The sequence below is a fragment of the Bombus flavifrons genome, chromosome 1 (genome assembly GCF_040668555.2).
Source record: "Bombus flavifrons isolate JBK064 chromosome 1, iyBomFlav1_principal, whole genome shotgun sequence".
In the NCBI taxonomy this organism is placed as follows: Eukaryota; Metazoa; Arthropoda; class Insecta; order Hymenoptera; family Apidae; genus Bombus; species Bombus flavifrons.
This window is the reverse complement of record NC_138442.1, coordinates 22,127,206-22,154,936: the sequence shown is the minus strand read 5'-3', so window position 1 is coordinate 22,154,936 and position 27,731 is coordinate 22,127,206. Positions and strand designations below refer to the sequence as shown.

General features: G+C 33.3%; 3 protein-coding genes and 1 long non-coding RNA gene across 17 annotated transcripts; 2 read left to right on the top strand and 2 right to left on the bottom strand.

Annotated features, from left to right (window-relative positions):
* Positions 1-588: 588 nt before the first annotated feature.
* Positions 589-7,539, bottom strand: eRF1 (eukaryotic release factor 1). Of its 3 annotated transcripts, XM_069117274.1 has the most exons (12): positions 7,332-7,539; positions 6,975-7,186; positions 6,445-6,620; positions 6,110-6,237; positions 5,872-6,022; positions 5,603-5,793; positions 5,388-5,517; positions 5,063-5,283; positions 4,826-4,973; positions 4,296-4,406; positions 2,163-2,179; positions 589-1,244 (listed from the first exon to the last, which is right to left on the bottom strand). In XM_069117274.1, the coding sequence occupies exons 2-10, from the start codon at positions 7,058-7,060 to the stop codon at positions 4,327-4,329; spliced, it is 1,311 nt and encodes a 436-aa protein (XP_068973375.1). In that variant the 5' UTR covers positions 7,061-7,186; positions 7,332-7,539; the 3' UTR covers positions 589-1,244; positions 2,163-2,179; positions 4,296-4,326. The 3 variants fall into 3 exon arrangements, with proteins under 3 accessions (XP_068973375.1, XP_068973383.1, XP_068973366.1); XM_069117282.1 differs by lacking the exon at positions 2,163-2,179; XM_069117265.1 differs by lacking the exons at positions 2,163-2,179; positions 4,296-4,406 and having other exon boundaries at positions 7,332-7,536.
* A 735-nt stretch (positions 7,540-8,274) lies between these two features.
* LOC138181881 (protein SERAC1) lies at positions 8,275-12,254 on the top strand. The gene is made up of 15 exons (XM_069117252.1): positions 8,275-8,419; positions 8,574-8,701; positions 8,772-8,972; positions 9,046-9,173; positions 9,250-9,360; positions 9,448-9,583; positions 9,641-9,784; positions 9,866-10,117; positions 10,612-10,804; positions 10,873-11,037; positions 11,118-11,242; positions 11,333-11,485; positions 11,562-11,708; positions 11,782-11,848; positions 11,922-12,254. The coding sequence occupies exons 1-15, from the start codon at positions 8,349-8,351 to the stop codon at positions 12,034-12,036; spliced, it is 2,136 nt and encodes a 711-aa protein (XP_068973353.1). The 5' UTR covers positions 8,275-8,348; the 3' UTR covers positions 12,037-12,254.
* Positions 12,255-12,397: 143 nt separating this feature from the next.
* LOC138181847 (uncharacterized) lies at positions 12,398-25,322 on the bottom strand. Of its 6 annotated transcripts, XM_069117190.1 has the most exons (12): positions 21,231-21,380; positions 20,810-20,981; positions 20,265-20,715; positions 16,733-17,173; positions 15,012-16,002; positions 14,163-14,807; positions 13,693-14,002; positions 13,541-13,611; positions 13,269-13,462; positions 13,062-13,189; positions 12,803-12,982; positions 12,398-12,699 (listed from the first exon to the last, which is right to left on the bottom strand). In XM_069117190.1, the coding sequence occupies exons 4-12, from the start codon at positions 17,037-17,039 to the stop codon at positions 12,523-12,525; spliced, it is 3,003 nt and encodes a 1,000-aa protein (XP_068973291.1). In that variant the 5' UTR covers positions 17,040-17,173; positions 20,265-20,715; positions 20,810-20,981; positions 21,231-21,380; the 3' UTR covers positions 12,398-12,522. The 6 variants fall into 6 exon arrangements, with proteins under 6 accessions (XP_068973291.1, XP_068973273.1, XP_068973319.1 ...); XM_069117172.1 differs by lacking the exons at positions 20,265-20,715; positions 20,810-20,981; positions 21,231-21,380 and adding an exon at positions 24,585-25,322; XM_069117218.1 differs by lacking the exons at positions 20,265-20,715; positions 20,810-20,981; positions 21,231-21,380 and adding an exon at positions 22,108-22,220.
* LOC138181903 (uncharacterized) lies at positions 21,676-27,680 on the top strand. Of its 7 annotated transcripts, XR_011173636.1 has the most exons (6): positions 21,676-21,777; positions 21,867-22,083; positions 22,169-22,253; positions 22,350-22,496; positions 23,585-23,914; positions 24,095-27,680. It is a non-coding gene; the product is annotated as an uncharacterized LOC138181903 (long non-coding RNA). The 7 variants fall into 7 exon arrangements; XR_011173635.1 differs by having other exon boundaries at positions 21,867-21,987; positions 22,110-22,496; XR_011173634.1 differs by having other exon boundaries at positions 21,867-22,008; positions 22,110-22,496.
* Positions 27,681-27,731: the final 51 nt, after the last annotated feature.

Sequence of the window (27,731 nt, the reverse complement as noted above, 5' to 3'; positions counted from 1 at the left end):
GTATAAATAATCTAGTTATACTATTAATTAACAATACATTATTTTCACCATAAGATTCACGGTATTTGCAAATCTTCCTTTATTATACAGAGACTTTTCATAAAAGATACTTCACCAAAATTGCACGTTTCATTCTTCTCACATTTATACATACATATTATTGTTTATTACAAAGGCATCATATGGATAAGCAATTTAAATTAACAATGTTAAAATAAATTTTGTAATATTCTCAATAATTGCTACTTAAATATTGCAGAAGATATTTCTTTACTAACGGAGTGCACCGTTGTAACAATCGAAAAGATATATCTCGATACACTTGCGGATCATTTGTTATATACAATTGTGAGTGTACAAAATATAAGAGTCGAGAGCCAGCAAAGTTAATGTAGATACGAAAAATTATCTCTTATATGTTTATATGTGTATCACTCGATGAGACGGAAAGATTTTATTTTCCTGGGATATTACGCGATCTTAACTTATGTCTAAGGCAACAGTGCCATTAAAAATTTAAGTCTATGTACAGAACTCTTCATTATTCATATGAATTTAGTAATCGGTATAGAATACACGATACGCAACTTTATGTTTATGATAATCAGTTTATTACAGCTTATCCATGGTTGTATCTGAACAAAAATAACTCTACATTCGTCCTCATGTTATCTGAGTATCTTTTCCCCTTTCCATTTTTCAATCGTAAAATTCATGACAAGATGGCAAAACATTAATTTGGTACAAAATTATCATATCTCCAACCGTGTACTGTACAAACATATTCAGCACTGTAACGCGTGTAATTATTTAAATAAATCCATGTGAATAATTAAAGAATGTAACTGTAATATAAGGTAATGTTCTGTGAGATAGGCAGGTATCAAGCTGGCTTAATTAAGTGTCACAGTCTTCGAGTTGCCTTTGTTTCTTCATGGACATGGATTATCGGCGCGCCACGTGTTGTGCTTTTCACCTTTGTGTATTGATTGTGAATTGCTCGAATGAATTCTAATGAATAATTTTATGATGTGTGTTGCATCATATAATAAATTTTATAAACATGTCCTCTTATGTGCCTCTCTTAAAATACGATGCAAGGGAGAACATATACTTATGTTTTCCTATGAAGCTAAAAGAACTGTCTGTCGAGTCACGGATTTAATAGTCATCCAGATCAAAGGTATCAACCTCAACATCTTCAAGTTGCATACTCTGAAAGTCCACTTTGTACCGCAATATACCTGTAAAACACATATTAACAAAATGCTATTTTAGTACACCAAAGATTTATCCAAAATGTTTTGCTATGGAAAATTTATAGAAATAAATGAAAAGTATTTTAATAATACAATACGAATGATGTTCTATAAAAAAAAGAAGTTACATGATCAAATTAATAAAATAGAACTTGCAATCAATAATCTGTAGAAATATTATGATGAATTAGTTTAATAATTATTAATCATGCATAATGTATTGTTCACAGTGCCTTCCAATTTTTTAATAAAGTGTTAGAAAGTAATACTTTACAAAAACACTGTTATTTTTATAACTATTCAATACAATTTGAAAAAATGAAAGATTGCTATTACTATATAAACATGATATATGGAAATATATATTAATAATATGACTGTAAAGTAAGTGAATGTTATACATATAATGAATATCATATTTTCAAAATTATAATCTAAAACATAAGTTCTAATTCATAATTTTATCAAAAATGAATAGCAAGCAATTAATTCTAAAACGGATATAAAAATAATTGCTATGATAGCAAAATTATTAGGTAATAAAAAATACATTCTAATAAAATATTGTGTAAATGAACAGTTATTCGTATTATTATATATTAAATGTATTACATCCTTTTATGTTAAATAATATTTCTATAAGTTAGCAACTTCACTAATAACAAAAGATAAAATAGAATAGATTTAATAATGTAATATTAATAACTAAATCTTGATAGTATTGCTAATAATAATAAAGGAGAAAAATACCATTGTAATAAATAGAATGATTTCTTATACAATGTATAACATTCTATCGCAAAATACACTTAATGTTAAGAAGTGCAATGATAAGGGTTAATAAAGTACAGTCAATTTCACAGCTTTTTCTTTCACTAAAATGGTAAAAAGCAATTACTATACCTTTCCCAATATGCAAGCTAATGGAAACAAACCATCAATTAGTACGTATGCTTGATCAAATACTTTGACTATTTAACAAAGCCTAGCCATTTATTACATAAATAATTATTTATTATGTTTTATGTTCACCACCAAAGACTATATATACTTGATATTATTTATCATTAATAACAGCATTTAAGTATTTTTTAAAAATATAAAACCATAATTTATCTTTGGTAGTGAAATGAACATTTGCCTATTGCATAACATGCAGCAAGCAGTATTTGTGATTATTTCCTTATACAAGCAGTAACACAAGGTATGTTTGTATATTAATATAAACATTAGATAATCTTAAAAAAAATATTTTATAATAATATTGTCACTAAAATATGTGTTTAATTTCATTTCAACTAAGATTTTAACTTCAAGCATTTTAATTTAAATATAATTGTAACAAAATTGTTTAAACTAATTGTATGCTATGATACTTTTAATATAATGGATATTTAAGTGATTAATATCTATTTATATTAAATATACAATAAATCTTTGAGTATGTGTTAAATAACTTTTTAAAAACACCGAATAAAATTATGTCAAATATGTGTAGAGAAAGTATATAAACTTTAATAAGAAAAAAAGAACAATGATTCCAAACACAATATCTAAAATATTATTAGGCCTATAAAAATATAAAAGGGCTAAAAAGCTTTACATGCACATAAAGAAAATTTCCTATATACATCTATTGCAGAATAAAATAAGAAATAGTGGTTTCGATATTATTTCGAAAATCACATATATATATATGTGTGTATATATATATGTATATATATACACACACACGCGCGCGCGCATATATATACACATTTTTTTGATAAATTATTGTCACAACATTTAAAAATACATATAATAGTACTATCTCAGTAGTTAAATATTTTTATAAAATTATTCTTCTTATAAGTATTTGTGTTATTCATTAACATATTTGCTAACATACAGTATATCCACAACAGTTTAGAAACAATGAAAAATATCTTTGTGTGTGTAATAGATGGAGTATTGTCATGACAACGTTCCAAAAATATCTATTGTATCCAAAAATGAATGAAACTGTATTATATGTGAATCGTCTGTGTTGTAAATGACTTTGTACATATAAGTATGCAACGAAAATTTAAAGTAAAATGTATCATGTAATAATAAAAATAATTGTGTTTGTGGAAATAAGCAATATTATATATCCATTAAATTGAGTATGTGTATTGTACCTACAGTTTAATTTTAATTACTAACATTATAGTGTACAGTCACTAAAAAAAAAAGACAGTATCTAATAATGCTCAAGGCAGAAAAGTTACACACTGGAATACTTCAACTCACCCTCTTCAATTACAATTATCCACATTTCATATATATACAAGATTTTCTCTTAATTTTTGTACCACCAAGAAAAAAAGGAGACAGCAAAGTTTTCAGGCTTTTTATTCGTAAAAGTAAATATTATACCTCGAAATTCACAACTAAAAATATCTATATTCACATTCAAACTCATCAGAAGAGACATACATATACTACAGATTTGCACAGAAGTATTGAACTATACTATTCAGTGAAAAATCCAACAGAAGAAACTTCAAATTTTTTTGGACAAATTTATCGTCAATTACTTACTAAATGGATATATTTTAATTATTAATAACAATATAAATTCATGGCATATAACGAAAAAACTCCATCACTGCTCAAAACAACAATGTCACATTAACAACGCATTTTATCAATAGTAATAGAAATTGATCTCTTCATGATGAGTGCAGGATTTATATTATAAAGTGATTTATTATATATCTATACAGACTACATTTAAAATGCAAACAAATATAACGATAGAATTCGATGTACATTAATTAAACAATTAGATTATTGATGAATGCTATTATATACGAAGGTTTAATGTTATACTAATTGTCATTAACTAATATAATAATTATGTCCTATAATTATATTATTTATTTCTTTTTTTTTTTAAGCATAAGTTAATACAAGATTCATAAATAGTTTGATAAATTTGTCCAGTTCTGAAAGTAATATGTTCTATAAAACACGAAATGTAAACGAATGCACTCAAGACAGAGAAAGAGCTACCTGGTCAACTCTGAGTATTTCACAGATGAAATTAGTAATCATCGAGGTCAACATCATCAAGAGGCTCATCAGCCTGCAGTGACTGGAAATCAACTTTGTAGCGGAGGATTCCTATGCATCAAGATATACTCCATAATTAAAACTCATATTTTTAACTTTTTTTTAATACCATTTACTTTTCATACATATGAATTTATATCTTGACAAAGACCATGTTTTAAAATTTTGTACCACTTTTGTTTGTTTGTAATAAAGATACGCAATGAATGTTTCATTAATAGAGGAACAACAATGAGGAAATTCTCAAGACTCAATCACATTTTAGGAATGTATTGAAAGGTTTGTTATATATACACAGACATTAAACTTATATCCTTTGCTCTTACTGATTAGCTAATCAAAGTGGAATCAGCCGCTTTTCTGTTAGTATACTTCGAGTGGATGAATACAAATTATTACTTCATAAGTATATTACTTTCAGTCGAGTCAAAGTTAATAGCCACAAAAACAAATGAAAGAAGAAAACTTACCTCCAATACCACCAAAACCTCTTACAAATTGAGAGCCTTCTTGAGATTTATCTGTAATAATTTCCAAAGTGGCACCGAAACTCTTGTAGTTGTTTGCTAACCACTCAAGTAAAGGCTGACATTCTACAAGTTCCAATTCTACTCCGCTCTAAACACAACAAAAAAGTATTCTATATTAATTAGTTGCGTTTATTTAATTAATATTATTAATCAAATGGCTAAAATTGTTTAATTTACCTCTTTGTCAGTAAAATGAGTTTTGTCTTTTTCCTGTTCTGGTGTTAGGTGTAAAACCTTCTCTTCTGCATTTGTATGGTTCTTTAAAACATACCGCTGAATATCTAAATTCTCCCAACAAATGAGAGTCTCTACACTGCCTAACTCTAATGCTCTTAATGTATCTTCTACGCCGAAACAATATTTCCCTGTATCTTGTGAGATTTCGTCGAAATAACGGCCTAGATAAAGTAATATAAGACAGTCCTCAGTTTTAAAATGAGCTAATAATTTTGTCTTCTACGTGTTTATATTTAAAAAGTATCTTTAGAGTATGTATACTAACCAATTAATTTTTTTTCCTGAATAAACTTTACATTTTGCAAAGATTCAGCAGCCAACTCAATAGCTTGATTAAAACCATTCTCTCCACCATATGAAACATCTACTAACTTTATAACCTTTGCCTGCAATCTCTAAAATAATGAAAATATGCAAAGATACTTTTACAAATTTGATTATATATACGTATATTTATAATATCAATTTACATGAACTTACTGGATCAAACATGTCCGATTGACTAAGTTCTGTTTTAAAGTCGGCACTGCCTGCTAAAATTAAACCAGCAATATTAGGTTTATCATTAGTAATATATAATTGGGTAGCTACTTCTGCAACTTTTCGAACGTAATTATGCCGCTTTTCCATACGCAACCGAGCAAAACGAAGCGCAGACTGTCCACCTCTGCCTGGAATTAGATTTTCAGTAAATAAAGTATACTGTTTTTTTTTTTGTTTATTAAATATCGTACTAATTATTTACATACCATGCTTTTTTGGAAGATCTACTGTAAATTTATGTAAAACCTCACGGGTATTTCCTTGCAGCGTACCAAACAATGCTCCATTACCATCCATGACGATAAAACCAAATTTATTATCATCAGCAAGCAATGCTGTAAGTGCTTCAGTGTGAAACTAAAATACCCCAAGATATGTTGAAATTTATTTTCTTTGACTGAATTAACAAATATTTCCTTACTAAATTACAAAAATGTAAACTACCTTGTTATCACAAAGATAAAGTGAAGTATTAATAGGTTTGAAAGGTTCAAAATCAATGTTAACTTTCTTTTCTTTTCCTTCTTCTGTTACAATGGTACCACAATATATTACCAGGCCATTTGGAGGCACTAAAAAAAATAATGTGTAATTTATATTATTGAAGTATATAACATGTATGAATATATGCACTTGGTATCACACTATACTTTATATAATATTCATAATAAGAACTCATTCAGAAATAGTTGTCCTTAAATGCAACAGGATAAATTAATAAACACATTTATATGATATAAATAACAAAATTACAAAAAATTTCAATCTATTCAAATTACCTTTTGTATATAATTTTAGCCTATGTTGTACGGATGTGATAGCACCCAAAACAGATAGTCTATTTACACGAGATTTAATATTTGATGCTGTCCCAAACTCATCTGCTAACATTTTGCTTACTCTCGATATCTGATCTTTTGGAGGGATAATTAACGAAATCATACTAGTCCCGTTCCTGCAAAAGAAGGTATTCCATGCATGACAAGTATATATCATAAACAATGCTATATTATAAAACAATCTGTTTCTATGTGAGGTTGTATTAGCGTTATATTAATAAAACTTTTTTTTTTTTTAAATGTAATAAAAAATTCCGTGATAAAACATCGAATAAGTATGATATATATTTCTCGAAATTTCGAGTACCTCGAAAATTTTTCCTGTAAAATCACGTGAAACTCATTTTCCCAGTAAGAACGAAAAGACCGTTACTTCCTACTTACCACATGCTCTTTAAAGCATATGTGCAAATAGAAAATCGAACAGCTGATAAGAAAAGGCGCGGCAATATTAATTTCGACCTACTTACCCCCTGGCCATTTCGAGACTTTTTATAAGTTTCTTGATTTTCCAGATTTCGACATTGCGGTCGGCGGAAGTTTCTTCGTTGGACATTGCTGTGCGTTGTGTCGCGTGGTCGCGGCTTACAGGTTCGAACTAAATTAATCGTTTATCACCAACGGGACGAAGCCTGGAAAGGTGGTCCACGTCGACGTGAAAGCCGGATCTAGTAATTTTTCTCTGAAATGAATGATCAATCCGTTTATCGATGAATCTGCTTCGATCCAGTTTATACCGGATTATGTCAGAAAGAACGTGTTCGACAAAGAATTACTGTTCTATCGGTGAAAACGGCAAACCATCGTTTACCACACTTTTCACTCACTCTGAGATCGGTATGTTGATGTTTTGCCACAAGTGTTAACGTTTTAAAAGCGATACTTGTGACGAAGCGGGTACCACGCGAAAGTGAACCTCGGAATGCACACGTCGGCCATGCGATGGCACAGCGAAACGTCAGTACTTCGGTGGACGTACTGTACGGTACAAAATGGGAAGCAAAAAGACTGAAGAGTTGGTGCGCGAGCAGCGCCTCGAGGCCGCTTGTCGTATTCAGGCGCAGCCGCATTTGCATCCCTTCTCTGCCGATACATACTATATCGTTTAATGCTTCGTCCGCAGTGACAAATTTACTCCTAGTCTCATCATTCTTTTCTATTTATTTTGCAATTTTCACGATAAAATGTATAATAACTAATTTAACAGTTATCAATTTATATACTTCGATACGAATCATAGGAAATGGTGCATAGAAAAGATTCCAACAGGAAATTGTAAATACATTATGTAAACAGAAGTTCAGCTTAGGAAAAGCATTTTGATTAATTTAAGTCTTCGATGTGCATGAAATATTGAAAATTTCGTTTATTTTATATTTTAATATTGACGTCAACATGTATGGATAAATTTCGCCCATTATTATCTATGAACATTATAATTTGAAAATATTCATACTGTTTACTAACATTTTCGGTTATAGATGATTTTAGTTGCTATTCTATTGGCCATGAACAATAAATAGCTCATTTATCAAATCTTACTTACCCTTGTAAATAATATTCGTAAATAATAATAATTTTATTGTAGAACTTAATATCTGTTGCAATGTTTAGAAGAAAATAATATTTAATGAATATTTATATCAATAATTATTGGAAAATAAAAGTACGGCCGTAAAATAATTAAACATTGCCGATCTTGACTATCTTTGGTATATATAAATATATATATATATATATATATATATATATATATATATATATATATATTTTTAAATACCCTTTGAAACATCAATGTTATACAAATATAATCACGTTCTTGATAGGATAAAATATTTTTTACAATGAGATTACGAACTTACCATAAATATATAGAGTATGTAAAATCAACTGGAATCTGCATTGTTGTGGTTGGGTTAGTTTTATTTATTGGATTTTTTTCGAAAATCATTAATTTAATGATATATTAATATATAATATTAATTGATATATAATATTAATATATCATTAATTTAGTAATATATTAATATTATATATCAATATTTGAGTGATTTATATTTTTTATGTAGGGGTTGCTGGTTTTTGTACCAATTAAGGCAAGTATCACACATCTTACAATCCTCTGTACCTACCAATGTTCTGAGCAAGGATCAACCACATACTCGATATATTTATATTGATGACCCTCGATTCAAAGGTATTTGTCGTTAGCTTGTAATGATTTATTAAGCTCCAAATATTTATGAGCTCTGCTCTTATGATTTCAGATGTTCTCATGTTAAGGAAAGTTGAAAATTTACAATCGTCAGTACCAGCAGAATCATTTTCATTTGCTCATATCATAATGAAATGGTGGAAGTCATTAAGCCGTAATGTGGCATATAGACTATTACATATTGCACAAAGTGGCAATGACAGAGAACGTTTAAAAGCTCTCAATACTCTTAATTCTTTAAAGCATTTGAAAGGTATTCTTTTTAGCTATTATTAATCTTCATATAAACAGTTTTTATTTAAAAATTAATTAATTAAAAATTATAGACTGGCACTATCGGCATATTGCACAAATGTTGGATGCTAAAACTGCAGTGTCTCTTGCAAGAATGCCAAATGTTGATTCAAGATTTTTTTTACAGACACCATATCATCATGTACAATATAATTTACAGGCATGTATAATAATATATTTATTGTAATTACGTTTATTTAACAGATATATTTGATGAGAGATTGTATTTTTTTCAGGATATAATAGAAAAAGTATACCACTTACTCCTTTACTTAAATACATTATGTGAAAATACACATCCCTGTCTTCTTCAATTTCTCAATAAAAACTTTAAGGATATACATTCTGTAAGTATATACTCATTGAAATTTTTAAATTTCTATTATATAAATTATTTTGTGCGCATTTTAATTATTTACAAAGTATGAAAACAGGATAGTCTGATACTTGATCACGACTTAACAAACTTAGGGCTGGCTATAGCACCAGCCATAGTATGGGATCAAGAATTATTACAGAATTGTGTTCAAGCGCTATGCCATCATTCTTGCCTTGAGCCATATAGTAAAGGTAAAGTAAAAATCTAACAATTTAAAACATTTTTATCTAATCTTTCCTACGTTTCAGATATTATTGATGCTGGTGGTCTTCCATTATTAATGATAATAAAGAAAATTTTCAATGACAACATTAACATATGTATATTACTTGCAAAAATAATTTCCAATATTTCACTTCATTCAATGTATTTGCAAGATATTTTTCAGTCAGGTATATATTAAGTAGATTCCAATTTTGTCTCCTTATTTTGTTCCTTAAAATATTGTATATTATTCATGGTTTCGTTTAAAGGTTGGATTGGTACATTGGTGGAATGGGCTCAAAATAGTGATATAAGATTGGCAGCAATAGCCAGTCGTGCATTGGCAAATTTAGATATGGATGAGAATAATAAATATCCAAGACGTATTTATCTTCTTCATCCTTTGCACAAAACTGTAGCAAACACGAAGTTAGATGTCATTTTCTTACATGGACTACTTGGTGGAGTATTTATAACGTGGAGGCAAAGAGATCCAGATACATCTGAAGTTGGAGTTGTAGGTTTGTTTGTATTATAAATAATAATTTAGCATAACAAACGTAGAATTTATTTTTAGAGTAATTAGAATTAATTACGATTATATTCTAGTTGCAATGTACACGAGATCCGTTTGGAAACAATCCGACTTACGAATATACCTTTCTACCTGGGTGTGCTATTGTAAACACCAGACTTTCAATATTTACGGAAGACCTTAATGAGTAATCCTATAAACCCTGACCATGATTGGTCAGAAACAAATTTGAGATGTTAAAGAAGTCAGTACCTGTGATGAATTATGGATCTATGATCTGAGAGAAACGCCCAGTTTTTAGTCATCTCGAAATGTGATTCTCACGATCTTCGACTCGTACAAAATAACCTATCGTTGCTGACTAATAACTTTACAACAGCACAATCAGATAGAAAGATGTACCCTTAGATTATATTGTTCCTAAACAGACCTCGTATCTCTACTGAACATAATTATTCACATTAATTACATAAATTATAGATCCCTACATTATACAAGATGGAATCAATTTTTCAAATTTGGTAGATGATCAGTCACAAGATTTTTTGAGAGATTTAACTTATGATTTGAGGAAACGTGAATGGGATAAAGTGGGGCATGATTTTGAAGTAATTCTAGACGATTGCCCGCAAAGTACGAATTCTAGAGGAAATGGACCATTTTTCTGCCAAGGGTATAATATTTTTTAAGTTATGTGTTTTGCTGAGAAATGATTCCATATTTAGGAATTTCCAATTTTAGAAATGATACGTGTATGAAGAAAATTTATCACGATAAACGGCATAGAACGAAGTGTTGGCCTAAAGATTGGTTACCACAGGATATTCCATTTGTTCGAGTTATTGGAGTAAATTATGACACTAATTTGTCACTATGGACATCTTCATGCCCAATAGACGACAAAAAGTAAATAACATTATTAATGTTGCTATTTCATCCAATTATTCAAAATTTGTAATTTATTTGTATTGTTTGTTCATTTGAAGCACTATGGACAAAAGAAGTAAAGAATATATAAAAAAATTATTAATTGCTGGTGTTGGAAAACGACCAACAGTTTGGGTTTGTCATTCAATGGGTGGTTTATTAGTGAAAAAAATGCTTGTGGATGGTTAGGATCGTTTCCATTATTCAATATAAAATATTAATATCGTTTTCATATAAATTTATATATTTATATATGCAACTATTCTTTTTATAGAATGGAGGAATGGTGATCAAAATAATATATGTAAAAATACACGTGGTATAGTATTTTATAGTACTCCACATCGTGGTTCCCGCGTGGCGGCATTAAAGCAAGCAACACAAATGGTACTATGGCCATCGATCGAAGTACAGGAACTTCGTGAAGGTATACTAAAATTGTATTATGATGTTAGTTTAAAAATATTTTAGATATATTTATAAACAATATGATTTATGTTTAGAGTCGCCACAATTATTAAAATTACATAACGAATTCCTCGATATGTTGAAAGATTATCCCATAGAGATTATTAGTTTTAGTGAAACTAAATCTACCCATGTAACACCATTAAATGTTCCATTTCAATTTGTTACTTCTAATTCAGCAGGTACGTATACAATGAAAATTATTCTATATAATATTATTGAACTTTTAACAAAAATTCTAATGCTTATATTTAGATCCTGGAGTAGGTGAATTCTATGAAATTGCTCAAGATCATTTGTCTATATGTAAACCAGCTAGCAGGTAGTAATTCAGATTTTTTATTTCGTATCTGTTAAAAGTAGGAAATTTTAATTATATATTATTTATTTTATAGACATTCCTTCTTATATCAAAAACTTTTGAGCGTTTTGAAATGTCACATAACTCATGAGAAAACAACTGTTTCTCCAATTGCGGAATTGTTAGCATTGCCAAATAAATTATTATAAATCTATATATATTTCTATGTTTATATAAGTTTATGAACAAATGGTACAGATATATCTTATTACTATCAAAAACTTTATTTTTGTATATACGAATCAATATTAATTACGCTAGAAGAAAAGGAAACAAATAAGGATACCAAATTCGTCTTTCTCTTTTTTAATCATAAAAAATATCAAGTATTTTCTCAAATACTTATTTAACATCACTGATTATTTATTTCTTTGACTAGAATGAACAATAAAAATTTTTGTAATAAAATCAATAAACTAATGATAAAAAATTATTGAATTGTTTTATAACAATTTCCTGAAGTCGAGCGCGAGATGTTAATTGATCGATATAAGGTAACATCATAGTTTGTTATACATAAAACTGCAGTAAATTTTAAACATACGAATAAAACATTGTTCCAAATCCAGTATAAGGCACTGAATAAATTAAATGAAAGCAGAGTTGATAGAAATTTTACTTTATTACCGTAAAATTTAGAAATTTGTATCGTAATCAGGATGATGACGACTTGATAAATTTGTTGTACTATCGTAACCGCCATATTTACTGCTAGTATGAGACCCGTTGTAATAATAACCGTTCCACTGCGATCTCCAACTATCGTACATGTTATATTTCTTATTGTCTTGAAAAGATTTCTCGACAAGAATCTAGAAATTAATAAAATATTTATATAATTATATTTAATAAATATTTACAGAATTATTTGTTACAAATGATTTCAAAAGGGATATAAGTATTTTAAAATTCTACCTTGTTGGAGGTCGATTCGAAAGACTTGTCATTCCAAGAAACGTCTGGGTCAGTCCAAATCGTATGTACCGGTTTTGAGTAATCACTAGATCTATGAGCTGTAATATTCTTTGCTACTTCTTCTTCGTAAATTGTAGATATAGATGGTTTCAATTTCGAAGCATTATGGCGATTTATTAACTAAAGATTAAATATAATGATGTAATGAATATTAATTTTACATTAACATTAGTGTTTCTTCTTCTGATTTAATACTTACCACAGAGACACCAAATATGATGATAAAGACTAATCCACCAACACCAATTACGATTACAGCAATTGCCCATTGTGGAACTAACCTATCCTCTTCTTCAGTGTATTGGGGAGTTGTTACTTTAGGTATCACTGAAAGGGAATTATTTTTAAACAAAAAGTCAAGATGCCAATTTTATAAAATAAATACTTTATCAATAACATAACATACCTACAAAATCCGTATATTTCGGATCGATTGTAAACGATCCAAGCTTTATCGAACTCTTCGTTTTAGTTTCGTTCCACCTGTTTGCGTTATAAGTCCGTAACGAATCGTGGAAAATAACTTTCAATTCCTGCGTATTAACATTTTGCTCCAAGTTGGCCAATTCAACAAAATAATCTACCAAAATGCTACCCTCGCTAAAATTTATAAATTTCCTCATGAAATAAATAAATCAGCTTTTCATCAATTTTAACAAATTTTATCTGTATTATTACCTGAATGAATCGATTCTTATCTTTTTATACCATTTTGCTAGGACAGCAGATTTCGAGAATATGAAGTTCATCTGTTAAAAAATAAAAAGAAATGTTATTGAACATTATGTTTATAAAATAAACACTTTTCAATTTAGTACATATATGAATACCTCTCGTTCAATTTCATTGGCGAGTTTCTGCCATTCTTGAGTATTTCGATCAAGCAATTCCGGTACCCAGCTTGTATTACCAATTATCTTTATAGTTCCAGCGACTTCGCAGTCTTGCTCACAAATTCCTGGTGTGGTTGGTCGAGGCGTTGTCGTCGTAGTCGACGTTGTCGTAGTGCTCGACGTTGCTTCGGTTATCGGGATTAGTGACGCAGACGAAATCGTTGCGGTTCGGGCAGCTTCCAGTATCTTTTCTATCGAGATCGGGGTAGTCGACGAACTAGGCCAGCCGGTAAATTCCGTGGTAACTCTGCAAAAGTTACAAAAGAAAATTTAATATCAACACGACTTAATCTCAATTTCAATTTATATTTGACTTTCAAATTTGGAAATTTTTATTTCCTTAAAAGAAACTTTAAATTTGATCTGCAACTTTGCGTTGAAATAATAATTCAGTTTACAGGACTCACCTGATCGGCCATCCTCTGTGTATTTTCGGCGTAACCGTGCCAGGTCCTTCACCTCGAGGACTGGGTGGCGTGGTGATTTTATTAATTGCTTTCCGTCCGCCAGGCCTGCTAGGAAACACGAGTTTCAAACCAGCGGATTTCTTCGTCGTGGACGAAGTAGATTCTGTTGTCATAGAAACATTGGATTCGGTAAAATTCTCAGTATGAACGTCTGCCGGCTCTGAAATAAGATTCTTTCTCTTCTGTTCGTAATCACGCGGCAACAAGGAAGAAATGTCAACTTTGGATTTAGCGAACAAATCCTGAATCGTTTTCTCAGCTGGTGATTTCTCTGACGAAACGCCTATACTTTTCGCTGTTGTCGTCATTGTCGTCATGTCATCCTCGTTTCTCTTTTTGTTATAATCCGCTGGTAACAACGACGATATATCGACTTTAGATTTCGCCAGAATATCCTTTAACAGGGAGCTTTCTGTAACACTCGAGTCCTCTTTCTTCAATTTGTATCCGGGTGGTAAGAAGGCACTTATGTCTTGAACGATCACGTTGGTTTTAGGTTTTTTCGCCATGGCAATGGAGACAGTTGATGCGAGTTGAGTCGTGGTTGGTTCTGCTGTTGTGCTAGTTGTGCTCTTTGTCGGCCATCTAAAGATCATTAATCATACTCTGTGTTACTCTATTAAATTGGCAGGGAGAACTAACTGCGACATTTATAGTCATACAAATATACAACATATATAAATCTTTATACGCTTAAAAAACGTGTATTTATAAAAACTCCATATTCATTTACGAAATTACATTAAATTCCTAAACAAATTGAAAGGAATATCCTAAACTATCACCAACCTGAATCCAGTCTTCGGAAGCGTCGACACCGTCGACGAACTCCTCGTAACGTAATCACGCGGTAACAACCCTTCCAAACTATCAAGCGTCGTTTCGATCTTCGGCTTCGGCGTAGCATGATCGTTTCTCTTATCGTTGTATCTTCGCGGTACAAACTTGCTAATGATCGGTGTCTTAGCGGTAGTAGTATACCTTCTGCGATTATTCCTGTCTCTTTCGTTCAAAACGTCCAACTGAAGGGAATTGCCGGCAGTTCGGAAGCCACCGGCGAGAAAACCGCTGGACAATTCCGACTGTACCCTGTCCAATTTATCGATAATGCTTTCCGTGGACTCTGGAGGTGGCGAAGTTTTCTTCTCGCTGCTATGGCCGATCGGTTCGATACGATCTATTACAGGAAACGGCAAGAATCGAGCGCCAGATATGCTACGACTCGTTTGAACCGAAGCTAATATTCGAGACGTATCCTCGGTTGTTATCGCTGTCACAGGTTGTTCCGTGATTACCATAGAAGTGGAGGAGGGTGGTGCGGCAACTTGTTCGGTAGTAGTCGGAGAGGATGTGGTTGGAACGGAAATCGTGCCATTGACGACGCTTTTCGTCGTTACTACCGACACTATGGCTCCTCCGATCAAGATGGAACTATCGGCGGAAGAATTTATTCTCGACTCTGGTGGTCCGAGAAAAGCAAAAGTTTTGTCGCTACCTTCCATCGAGGAACCCTCCTCGTTGTTGGTCGTTGAAATTGGCGTGTCTAGGTCCTTTTCTTCGAACAGGTCGGACGAAGAATCGTTTACGTTCGCAACGTGGTGAGAATCGAAATATTCTTCCTCTTCCTCTGACGTATCATAGTCGTTGTCCTGTGGTTTCTTCCCATCTTCTTCTTCTTCTTCTTCTTCTTCTTCTTCTTCTCCTCCTTTTTGTTCTCCATGTTCCTCCGGCTCCGCTTCTTCTTCCTCTGCATCCGGATAGTCGCGTGCGTGTTCGTCCTCTGGAAAATTTCAAAAATCTTGTTTTTACAGACAACATGATCGGTGGTCTCGTTTCTTTCTGTCTACGCACGGGACTTTCTTTGCCAGGTGACGAAAGGAGCTTACATAACGTAGAACCCGTCTACAAAGATCATAATTATTTGATACTGTGGCGTTATATCATGAAAGAAGGCAGCTTAAAAGGTGGCTGCGCCTTGATTTTGCGTTACGATGGCAGATAATCGATTTCCTATGGTCTTCCGAATCGCTATTTGAAAGTTACATAATTTAATCAAGTCGATTTCTATTAAAGTTTATACATAATCATGTTCCAGCCAGAGTCTTTCCACATTAAATCGAGGATCGTGTCGCGTAAAGGTTCGCGTTAGGAAATTACTAATTTTTGGAATTCCATTCGTATCACATTTTACACAATTATACAATCTACGCGAAAAGCAAAGTAAATTTCGAGTAGTCGAGAATTTAACTTTGTTCAATGAGAAATATCCGTCAACGCTCTTTCGTGGCATTTCTTTGCAAGTAGGGGAACTTTAAAAGGATTAGAATTAAGGAAAGTATATAACAAAGCATGCTGCTTATTACGTTTGGCCTATCAAAGAATATTTGTCAAACTAATTGTAAGTAAGAGCGAACGCAAAGAAAGAACGCAACAGTGTTGCGAAAGTGTTAATAACAGTGTTGGGGTGTGTTAATAAATTTTAAATTTGAGTAATCTTCAAATTATCTTACCTGCGGCCCGGTATCGTGACCGATTAGGACTCGAGTAATCATCGTTATAGTAATTGTACGTGTCGTACTGACTCGTCGAAGGGTCTTCCACATAATCTTCGTCTCTGGACATGTCTTCTGTCTGAGCGGTTAACTCTGACGGAGCTCTTTCGTACTTTGCATTAGTGGAATCGGTGATTTTAGGAAGCTTCAAAGTTTCATGTTCCGCTTTTGGATCGGTTTCAACTTCGTACTCGTCTTCGTAAACTTCCTCGTCTACTTCCTCTTCGTGATTGTTTTTCTTTCCAATCGTTTTTGATGTCTCCATGACATTGTTTTCGTCCAAGGAGCGTAATAGCGTTTCCGCCGGATTATTGACAGGAGATGCATTCTTGTCCTGTTGTTCGTACACCGAATTCGTTGGTATCAGACGCGATAATTTGTCCCACGATTCGGCCGATCCTTGAAAGGAAATTGGTTGATTCGTTATGAGATTTCGTGAATTCCATTCGAATTTTCTGCATAAATACTAAAAAGATAAATAAATAAAAAAAGAAATATTCAATTACTTTCTACAAGGACGAATTTCATTATAAAAATAAAATACATCGGTATTCGATAGATAATGAATATCAAGGAAGACAAATTTCAATAATGAAAAGAGTAATTTTAGAACAAATATACCTAATAACTTAAAGATAAGTGGCAACCTTTAGATATAAAATCTAGTGTACTGTATACGATAGCAAAAATAAAGTTGTGATTTGGAAAACAAACTAAACGAATCGAACGAATGAAAATCGGAATACCGAAAATGAAAAGTGGGTGTGCTCGATTCGCATAATCATGTATAGATTATAGTTGCTCTTTCACGGACTTAACTAGCACGTTCCGTGAGAAACTGTCCGGATCGTTTCCGAAAGAAAGCGAAGACGCTTTCCAGCATTGTTTCTTCGCGTTTTGTAATGTCCTTTGCATCGAGAAACAGTCCACTTTATTTTCTCGACTAGTCGCGGAAAACTCGACTTCAAACTTCCTGCCGCACTACGTTATTAAATAACCATTTAAAGTTTCATGTTACAATTCTTGAATATGTAAGATATATGCTGTTACAATATCTTACGTAATTTGACTTCTGCCGTCATTATTCTGCTTCGAAGACCACAGATTAACACAATTCTTACTTAATGTATGCTTATGCATAATATAAAGATCGTGAGCTTTCAATTTTTTTTTTTTTTTAATGAGTAAAGATCGAAGATAGAAGAGGATTCGATATATCGAGGCACGATACAATGAAATAGGATTAATTAATTTTTAACGTACGCAATTGTAGATGCACGTAATTACTATTCGTACAATAATTTACTTATTGGGATATCTCTCACAAAAGTTTAATCCAAGTTCTTTGAAAATCAACGAATCTATTAGCATCAATTATCGTCGTATCGTAGTTAATACGACGATATATGTTTACGTTCGACTTCTCCTGACTTTCGATTGGTAGAAATGTTTTCCGCTTTTATCTCAAAGGGGATCGAAGTTAATTTTTATTCAAAACAGAGCAATACTCCGCACGATTCTCTCGCACGAGACCTTAGCTACATAGATGTTCTCCTTTTTCTAGCTTTCGATTAGAAAAAGTACGCTCTACTTTCGTATTCCACGATGACGAAACTTTCTTCTATCCGAAATAAGTTACGAATAAAGATACATTAGATAAATAAACTATGAAATTAAATAAATTAAATGATTGCAGGATCTTCGACTTATTACTGATACTTCGATCGCTAAAGATTCGTTGCATCTTATGCAATAAACCATGATATGCTATTGTAAGCAAATAATAAGGAAACGATTTCCTCCATTTGAATTCACGAACAACTTTGTAAAGCAATTCAACTTTCTGAGTTGAAAGAAATGCAACGTGTTAAATATATTTGCATATCCCGTAATTTTTTACAGCCTTCGTGCAAAAAAGGAGCTCTACTCTGGTCTAGTTTCTCCTCGTTTTATTAGCAACGTTAGTTCCGCTATTTATTCTCGTAGTAGGTACCGCTGAACTCCAAAGTACCATTCCCTTTTTTGAACGGGATACGCCGAAATTAATACTTACGCTATTCAATGATCCTACTGTTGTTTTTCATTCACAAATCCTTTCATACTATAAAATAAATAATAATAAAATAAAAATCCCCCAAAATTAAAATTATCCTCCTATTAACATTCCTTCGTATATTTTCATATTTTTTACCGTCTTTTACACTGTAACTCCAGCTTGAATGTCAAACATCTTCTGCTTCGTCAAATAATATACCCATTATAGTATGCTCACTGTGTCTTTAAACCTCTACTTAACACTCTATTCGTATTGCAAAATATATATTACGAGTGCATAAACTCGGTTTACGATGGTTTTGCCAAGCAGAGGCGAATGATATTTCCTAGAGAGAGTGGCTGAAATATTCCGAGCTCCAGCAACGCGGGATACTCTTGAAAAGGGTTGTATCAGTGGTAAATGTCGTAAGTGGAATATAGTTCCGTGGGTGTGTCCGTGATGGAGTCGACGAGGCTCTAGGCCTTCGAAATCCGAGCGGGAATATAAATTAAGGCGTGGTTACGCTACTCGAATGCGTTAATTGCACTGGTTTTCTTACGATTCGTTTGTTGCCGTGTAATTTGATTTCTCACCGCTAAATTCGCAAACGCACGTGCCGTTTTAATTGCTGGTTAACAAAGTTCACTTGCGCTTTTCGGGCTCAGGTCCTCTCTGTAGTCTCGTGTTTCGTTTTAGGAGAGAAACTCTAGAAATGCACAAATTATCTGAGAATGCGTTTTATCCTGCATTGTTGTTTATGTAATTTAATCGTTCGCCATGAATGGTCTGTCGAAATAATTTGAGTCGCTTAAAAAGACATTGAACAATTTCTAAAGATCCAATTCCTATACTTTTGTTTGATTTATTTTTTACGAATTAAATAATAATTTGTCAAAATAAATAATTAAATACTGTACGATACTATTTACTTTAAGTATTTTAATCAGACACGCATATACTTATTTTGTATCATCGGTCTTTAATAATCAATGCAAGAATTGTAAGATACCCCGATCTATCTATTACCTCGATCAATGAGAATTTTATGTAAATATCGATCAAGATCGAACGACACAGTTTAGTGATCGCGTTATAAATTATTGAGCTATTAAAAGCATAACGCGCGAAAGCTTGCGGTAAGTGCTACGTGATTAACTGTCAATGGAAATACGTTACTTCGCATCGTGTATCTAATTTCATGATAACGCGGCCTTTTTTGAACCGCATACTGTTGCAAACTGCAGAACGGACGTAAAATTATCCTCATCGAAATTGAAAACTTGTCTGTTTAAAAATGCAAATCGACTCTCAACTATTCATTCGTCGACATTCAACGATATTCAAAATTATATACAACTAATTCAAATTTTCTATAAAATGCGCGTTTAATCATAGTACAATTCATTGTAGATTCGTCATTCGCATTTAACGCAATTCTAAGTTATCGTGACTTACGTGATCAATGTTTTTCCGTATTTGTGTTCTTTTACCGGAACTCGCTCATATGTCATACGGTTTCCGCCACTGATGCTGAACCGGAGTCGATATTCTCAGCTGTCTCGACCGGTTGTTGGCAAATTCATCGAACTATTGACGTAATTCGAAATCGCTTATATGGCCAATACCAGTTCGTATTTTCAGTGGAAGTTGTTTGATACTTTCACGATCGAGACAGCAGGAAGTGTTTGCTTGAATTCTAACGGGTGTACGTGCACGAAAGGAGCGAGAAGTCGCGCGTGCCAAGCTTAGGCAACGAAGTTGTATATGTATAAATAATAGGCCGAGTGCAGCCGTTCTCCTTTCAATCGTCCTTCGACTTGATCGCGTCTACTCTCTGCTCATACGTTCACACGAATTCTTAACTTGAGGTACTTGCCAAAGTATCGATCGCGTCTTTTTCTTCGTGCTACAAAATTTATTGCTACCTTATTGCTACTATCGTTACTTTTCCTAAATTTACTATTATTCAAACAGTATGTCGTTTAATAATATAGCGTTACCTTTCTGGGTAAAATAAATTTATTACAGCTCGTATTTTATTTTCGACGCTTTTTACGTGTCAGGTGAAATTTCCACGTTACAAGATTTATGAAATTCTCCAAGCTCGTTCGAGCATTTTCATGATTCGACTTTCTTCACAGTTCGATATGTCACATGCAATTTCTCCCACAGCTGCAGCATCATAAAATCATCAACTTTCATCGTAATTGCACGATACATGAATCAAAAACTTAACGATTTTATAAAAAATACTTTTACTGGAAGATATATATAGATATAGATCGATAGATTTTCGATCGTATTTTTCATTTCTTTATTAACCAATAACTAGTAGTACTATTCGCAATATGCAATTGTGATCGAGAGTAACCATGCAACTTTATTAATATTTCTTTCATCGCAAATATTATAAATGCATACCTTAGCGACATTTTACCACGCCTTTATCCGTTCGTCTCGAATAAACGTATAAACGAGTGGTTTGACCTCGCACGATTTCAAACCGATTAAAACCGCCTTGCGCCCTCTCTCCCATCAGATAATGCATCTACATACAGGCGCAGGTCACAGAACTGCGTCTATCTGTGCGGCATGACGATATTTTGAAATAACACGTTCCATGCTTATTGTACCGTGACTTTCCTTATCCAACGCGAATGTAAAAGGCGAAAGATTCGCGTCTGCACGCAACGAAACGGTCACACGACCGTGCCATTTTCTGGCCTACAATTCTAGTGAAAACGAAGCCTAAACGAGAAACGCGCCTCGTCAAAGATTCGGCGCTCGATACGCACTTTCCTTAAGCGAACACACCGTTATTATAGCGCCACGCAATTAATGCAGATTCCTGATACGCGATGTTCCAGTTCTACCAACCGAGTGTAGACATGATTAATGGCGAACTTCATAGCCAGGTTGCTATTAATTCTCTTATTAACCTGTTTGTTTGTTTGCGGAAGTACATACAGTAAGTACTTTCTTCGTGATCGATATTTAAAAAACTTCGAATTCAACGTTAACAAATTTCTAAATGTAGATTTTTGTTTTTATTTAAAGTCGCATTCAACTATCAGTGTTGTTAGCGATTACTTTTTGGTTAAAACAATGCACATGTTTTCTGCTAAAGGCTCTAGTACTCTAAGATCCAGTGACTTCTGCTATCGACTCAAAGACACTGGTAGATACTGCAATTATCTCGGTACTTACCATAGAGATTACACGCAGAATGAATAACAATAAATTTTGTGAACGGTTGAGGTATTATCTACACGAGGTATGTATGTGTGTATGTACTTACAGTTTTAGATGAATTCCAAATTACCAGAACCACGCTGAGATAAACAATACAACTACCACAGGGGTGGCGGCTGAAAATTCGCCTACCAGTCACGAATCATAGATCTGTTTCAGTTACTAAATATTATAACCAGTACCACGCTTTAGGTATTTTATACATTTTTAGACATTATCTATACCTTGTATTTATCTACATCTGTGAAATTGTAACATTTGTAAGAATATATGCATAAATATCTGCAGTCTACTTCTAAGATTTAGGATGACCATGATGAACAGTTCAGAAGCAAGGTGCAAGAAAATGTACGATCGATATTGCTATGCATATTGGCAGAAACTTTCTCTAAAGAAGTTTCTTTTTCAAGGTTAATGACTCAACTGGGAAAGAAGGTAAATCAGTTGCCTTACTAATCTCGTAACACTATTTATAGTATGGTAGAAATCGCGCTTTAATAATGTATTTTATACGTTGCTCGTCAATGGTATTGTGTCATTGATCTTTTCTGGGAAACTGAGATATTCGAGCACCAGGTTTCGTTCGTGTCTTGATCATCATGGGGTTACCCATTCCGATCTGATGATTAACATGATAAATCCAGTTACGTGATTTCAAAAATATCTCATCTATTACGAGATCTGTGAGATGAGTATTATTTAAACTCGGTGAAAAGAGCGAGGTCACGAGATGCACGACGAAACCGTGTCGTATTTCATAGAAATCATTTACATGAAAACTATTCGTTCTTGCACGCCTACAACGCGAATATCGATACATTTGAAATCTAAATTTACTATTAATTCATGTCTGATCGATTAATATTTTTAACTAGTCTTCAAAGCTGGAACAATGATGCATGAAAACTAAATTGTTTTGTGTGAAATGGTTATTCGGTTGGTGTTTACGTTTCTAAGTTCATTGATTTCTGTCTGTACGGCGTATTCCAGGATTGGAAATGAAGAAAGAGGCGCGGGGAAACCCGTTCGCTGCAAACAGAACGGATCTTACCGGTGATTCGAATCATTATTTTTAGAATTCTAATTTGAATAACAAATTGATAACCGTTTCTTTTCATTTTTTTTCTATCATTAAAAAGACGGGAATAAGCAAACGAAAGAAACGCAAACAATTTTACTGTCATTGAACATACTTTGCATTACAAATTAATGAAATCTCTTACTTTTCAATCTGATTATTTTAATTCGTGATCCTACTAATATCAAGCAATTAACCCGTAGGGATATAGAACGAATCAAATGAAATTTATTTTAACGAAGTGTTGAAATTTTATTTTTTTTTTTTTTTCATTTTAGCATCGAGTATGAATAAAGCTGTGCGTCTATAGATTCAGCGTTGATTGTTACTTCGATACTCTTCTTTATGGCTATTACACAATAAACGATAATTGAAATATTATATGCGTGGAATCACGTCGATTTTATCATTTGCCATAATTTTAAATTAGATATATCCGCTTTAGAGAATCACGATAATCGTTCGAGCCGAAGTTGTTATTACAGGCAACAATGGAGTTTCAATTGCGTTATCGTGGTACGCGATTGTACGTAACACTCGTATAGAATTGCAGTTCTATTGTATTGCGTATTGTATCGCAATGTACCAGGTCACGAATTCAAACTATCTAGTATTGCACAGCGGTCATCCACCGTTTATCCTGTCCGCAGGTTTAAGGCCGGAGTGCATGAAGTGTATTGCGTTATTCCTAGTTATGATTCAAGAAAATTTGCGCGTACCATTCATGCGAACATCGCTATATCTTCGATCTATTCATCTTACTATTAAGCAACGAGTAAGGCTTTGTTACGAAATTGTTATGCTTTGCTTATTAAATAAAGTCACGACAATTACCAAAAGATAGTAACCTACGAGACATCGTTCATACTATCGCAATATTTGTTACGATAAAATTCAAGTCCTAATTTATGCGATTTTTTCATCCAATTTTCACCAATGCATTGATATTTGACAGGGACGATTGACTGAAAATTTTGCCGGTCGTAGAAACGACAAAGAATACGAATTAAGCGAGAAAGACTACCGTGCCCAGTGAATCGTGACAGTCATACATCGTCGACTCTGTGGATTACATAAATACCACCTACACATTCCACTGGTATTACGTTGTCAAAATCAAACGGGACCTCTCAGTGGTTTCTTGAACAAACTTCGAAGACCATGGCAGCCCATAAATCACCCGGTAACAATATACTTCGAAGAATCCGAAGAAGCCCTTTGCAGTGCAGTAAAAATTCAACCGGACAACCTGGAATCCCATAAATCTCCCACAACGCATATGTCCACGAGGACGTTCGCATTTACTCTGTGTGCTTTATCCATGAAAGGATTGCGCGGATCTCAGCAGCGCGCCCTCTCGGTCGGAACGCGAAATAGGATCGTACACTCAAATTCGTCGCTTCAAAGGGGTACTTCTTGCGCGGGTATTTTCGGAAAAAACATACCTTGTTGACAGTTCGTTGGCACGAAGGCGTAGCCGAGAATTAGAAACGTCAGAATCATGTCGACGAAACGGTTATCGTTCGTTTTGTGTCTCGACATCCTCTCCTGGTCACTTGTTCACACCGCGCACTTTTTCGTATCGGCACGATTTCGAGGCAGTTCGCCCGACTGTCAGTGCAACACTGTCATCGTAACAACGCTGAAATTCGCGAACCTTTTTCGTCACGTTGTGTATGTGCCCGTTGATTTATCGAGCAACGACGAGCGGACACATCCTCGCAGAAGAAAAGAGACGAGTTCGCGAGCACGGCGCGTTTGTCACTGGCCACGGGTAGAAAGCAAAATCCTACTTTCACTTGGTGGCTGCGAGCCTCGCGAGGCGGAGCTGGCACGTCGAGGCCATCGCGATCTTTCCCTCTCCTTTCTGTTCTGTGACTTCTCCTCTGCCTCTTTTCTCGTGTACACGTCTTTGTGACGATCAACGAGAGGGAGCCGATACTTAGAAAAACCGCGGAGACGGGTTTTAGGAAAAATTTGAGAACGTCCGGGTACGACCTTTCGTGTATCTTCGTGAAGGTCGCCAGTGAGGATCAACGATCTTTCGCAACGATTTTAGAACCGGGAGGCAGTGTTTTCGACGCCGAGCCGAGCCCCTCAAGTCGAGGCTCTTTTGCATCCTACGAATAAAAGAGATCCTTATAAAACGAATTATTTTATTCTGTAGATAATCTTGATCTCTTTTCTTTCACGGATATAACGAAATTAGTGAAACGATACAGTTTTTGAATAATCATTAATCACAAAGTTGCTTTGATATTATGTTTGTGTTTATTACTATTATTATTATATATATTTTGTAATTTTTCCATATTTTCATTAGCTAGAAAATAATGGAATCCTAATATCCGAATCCTATGTTTTATATGTTAGACAAATATGTTACATAAGGATCCTCTAGTTTCATTAATGCTGTGTAACTTCAAAGTTACATATCTATATGTGCGTATTTCGATAATTTTATCTATCTAGATTAGAGTAGAAAGCTGCAATCGATATACAATGTTCTTTCTAAAACTCTGATCGTAGATGGTAGTAATTCTGTTCTACAATGTGGAATATTACACAGTCAGTTTATCGTACCAATCACTGCTAACTCTAAAAACATGTTAGTATTATGTTTTATCACACTATTTTAATTCATCGTTGAAGAATTAAAAAGTCCTACATTTATCGGTATCTAATTCCAGAAACATTTTAACGTATTTCATGTGATACACATTGATGTCCGCCCATTATGCGTCTCATAAAGCCCAACTTTGCATGCAAGCTATATATAGCGTGTGTTTAGTATCCTTATTTCGGTTCCATCTATCGTTTTTTAGAGGCTGGAAAGAATGCAGCCGAAGAATGCCATAACACGGCCGCGTCCTTCGGTAGGACCTTCGTAAGCATTTTTTTCGACGTCGATTTTATCCTATCGGGATACGTTCGTTAACCCTTACCGGGTACAGGCGACCTTTGCGAATCGACGTATCGTCGATTTCGAACTGATTCACATCCGGCCAGAAACCAAACGGGCACGAAAGGAAAAAGACGAGCAAGGTCGGCACAGCCGGGGAAAGTATTATCATGACGCAACGAGATTGAAGATGATGTTCTATAATAGCTTCTAAATTACTACTTCAACGGCATAGGGGATTAGTATGCCTTCACGTGCTTTACGTCACGTATGGTTGGTTTTTGTATTATTTTTTAATTACTTGTGATCGACTTCGTGCGATTATTCTAACGAGAAAAAGATCTTCTATTTCTTTCTCTCGCTCTCTCTCTCTTTTGAGCACGTAGCATGTTTATGGTTTTAGGTGTGTATATGCAAGTATGTATATCGAATAAAATTACCGCATATATGTATATGTAAAATTCACATATATGATAGTGCTATCTACATAATTGTGCGAATTTGTACTGAGTAGTACAAGGTTATTGGTATTAATGTGATTCAAAGAATTTTATCCTCGATGCAATTGTAAGTGCGTGTTGCTTTGCTCAAATAATTGAAAGTCGTATTTAAGTTTATATGAATAATAATTTAAATATAATAACTTTTGATATCTCGCACTATTCTCTCGATAATTCACAAGAAAGCTCTGTATTTTCTTCAAGAGGTGACTCAATCTCTACAATTTGCATTATCGTAGCAATGAAAAGTAAGTTTGTATTATGAATGATCTATACCACTTGCATACGAAGTTTCATGACTTTTTGAATTTCCAAATTAATCGTTTAAACGTTCATGTTTCTGGAATATTTATTTTTAAGAATTTTATATACAGATATCTTTTTGGCAGAAGGCTAACCACCTGTTTTATAGTTAAAAATTGAAAGAATGGTAAAAGGATCAGCAGGATTCTTATATCACGATTCTGTGTAATAAAATGCTGCTCAAGTAACATATACACTATCCTGCGATATATATCAGTATTAGGATTTTCAACTATTATTTACAGTGAAAATACGAGAGAAGATTCGGTTACAAACTAGCCATCGTGTCAAGTTGCCAATTTGTATTCCTGTGGAGTTAGCAGGAAGTGCAACTTGGTCTCGATTGTAACGGTAACGACAAAAGATATACCGTATATAATCATGTACGGTATTTTATTTCGTGACAATGGTACGAATTTACGGAATAACGTACTTGTCTTGGAATTTCTTAGTCATTTGTGAAAATGAGAAAATTTCGATCGTACACGTAACTAAAACTCTTCAAAATTTTCTTTGATCAATAAAGCTTTGTTTATAAAATTAAAGATCACAAAGATCATATCCAGAGATTTTTTCGTTGACTTAAGTTTTATATCTGAAAGATAAAAAATAATTTACGTAAAAGACGAATGGCATAAGAGCATACCTTTCTCAATAGATGCAGGCATTGAAGTCATTGTCCTATACTGGCATTCAAATCACCTCTAATCTATCTGATGTAACTTGCGGTATTGAAACTATACGTACATGATTAGTTATAAGTGGTCTAGATATTATATTTGATAAATTAAAAATGTAATAAGAAGAAATTAAATAAATTTTATTATATTTCGTGATATTTGAAACAGTCGTGTAATTGAAAAAGTAAAATCGCTCCCTTTTTATAA

Excerpts from the sequence above, each read along its gene's own strand:
- eRF1 (XM_069117265.1), bottom strand. The coding sequence starts at position 7,060 with ATGTCCAACGAAGAAACTTCCGCCGACCGCAATGTCGAAATCTGGAAA. Across the intron at positions 6,023-6,109 it reads TTTATCTTTGTGATAACAAG|TTTCACACTGAAGCACTTAC; the intron begins GTAGTTTACATT and ends GGGGTATTTTAG. Across the intron at positions 1,245-4,825 it reads AGGTTTTGGTGGTATTGGAG|GTATATTGCGGTACAAAGTG; the intron begins GTAAGTTTTCTT and ends TGTGTTTTACAG.
- LOC138181881 (XM_069117252.1), top strand. The coding sequence starts at position 8,349 with ATGAGATTACGAACTTACCATAAATATATAGAGTATGTAAAATCAACT. Across the intron at positions 8,973-9,045 it reads TTCTTTAAAGCATTTGAAAG|ACTGGCACTATCGGCATATT; the intron begins GTATTCTTTTTA and ends TAAAAATTATAG. Across the intron at positions 10,805-10,872 it reads GGACCATTTTTCTGCCAAGG|AAATGATACGTGTATGAAGA; the intron begins GTATAATATTTT and ends TTCCAATTTTAG.
- LOC138181847 (XM_069117172.1), bottom strand. The coding sequence starts at position 24,681 with ATGTCGAGACACAAAACGAACGATAACCGTTTCGTCGACATGATTCTG. Across the intron at positions 17,174-24,584 it reads GCCAACGAACTGTCAACAAG|GATCGGCCGAATCGTGGGAC; the intron begins GTATGTTTTTTC and ends TTTCCTTTCAAG. Across the intron at positions 12,700-12,802 it reads TCGAATCGACCTCCAACAAG|ATTCTTGTCGAGAAATCTTT; the intron begins GTAGAATTTTAA and ends ATTAATTTCTAG.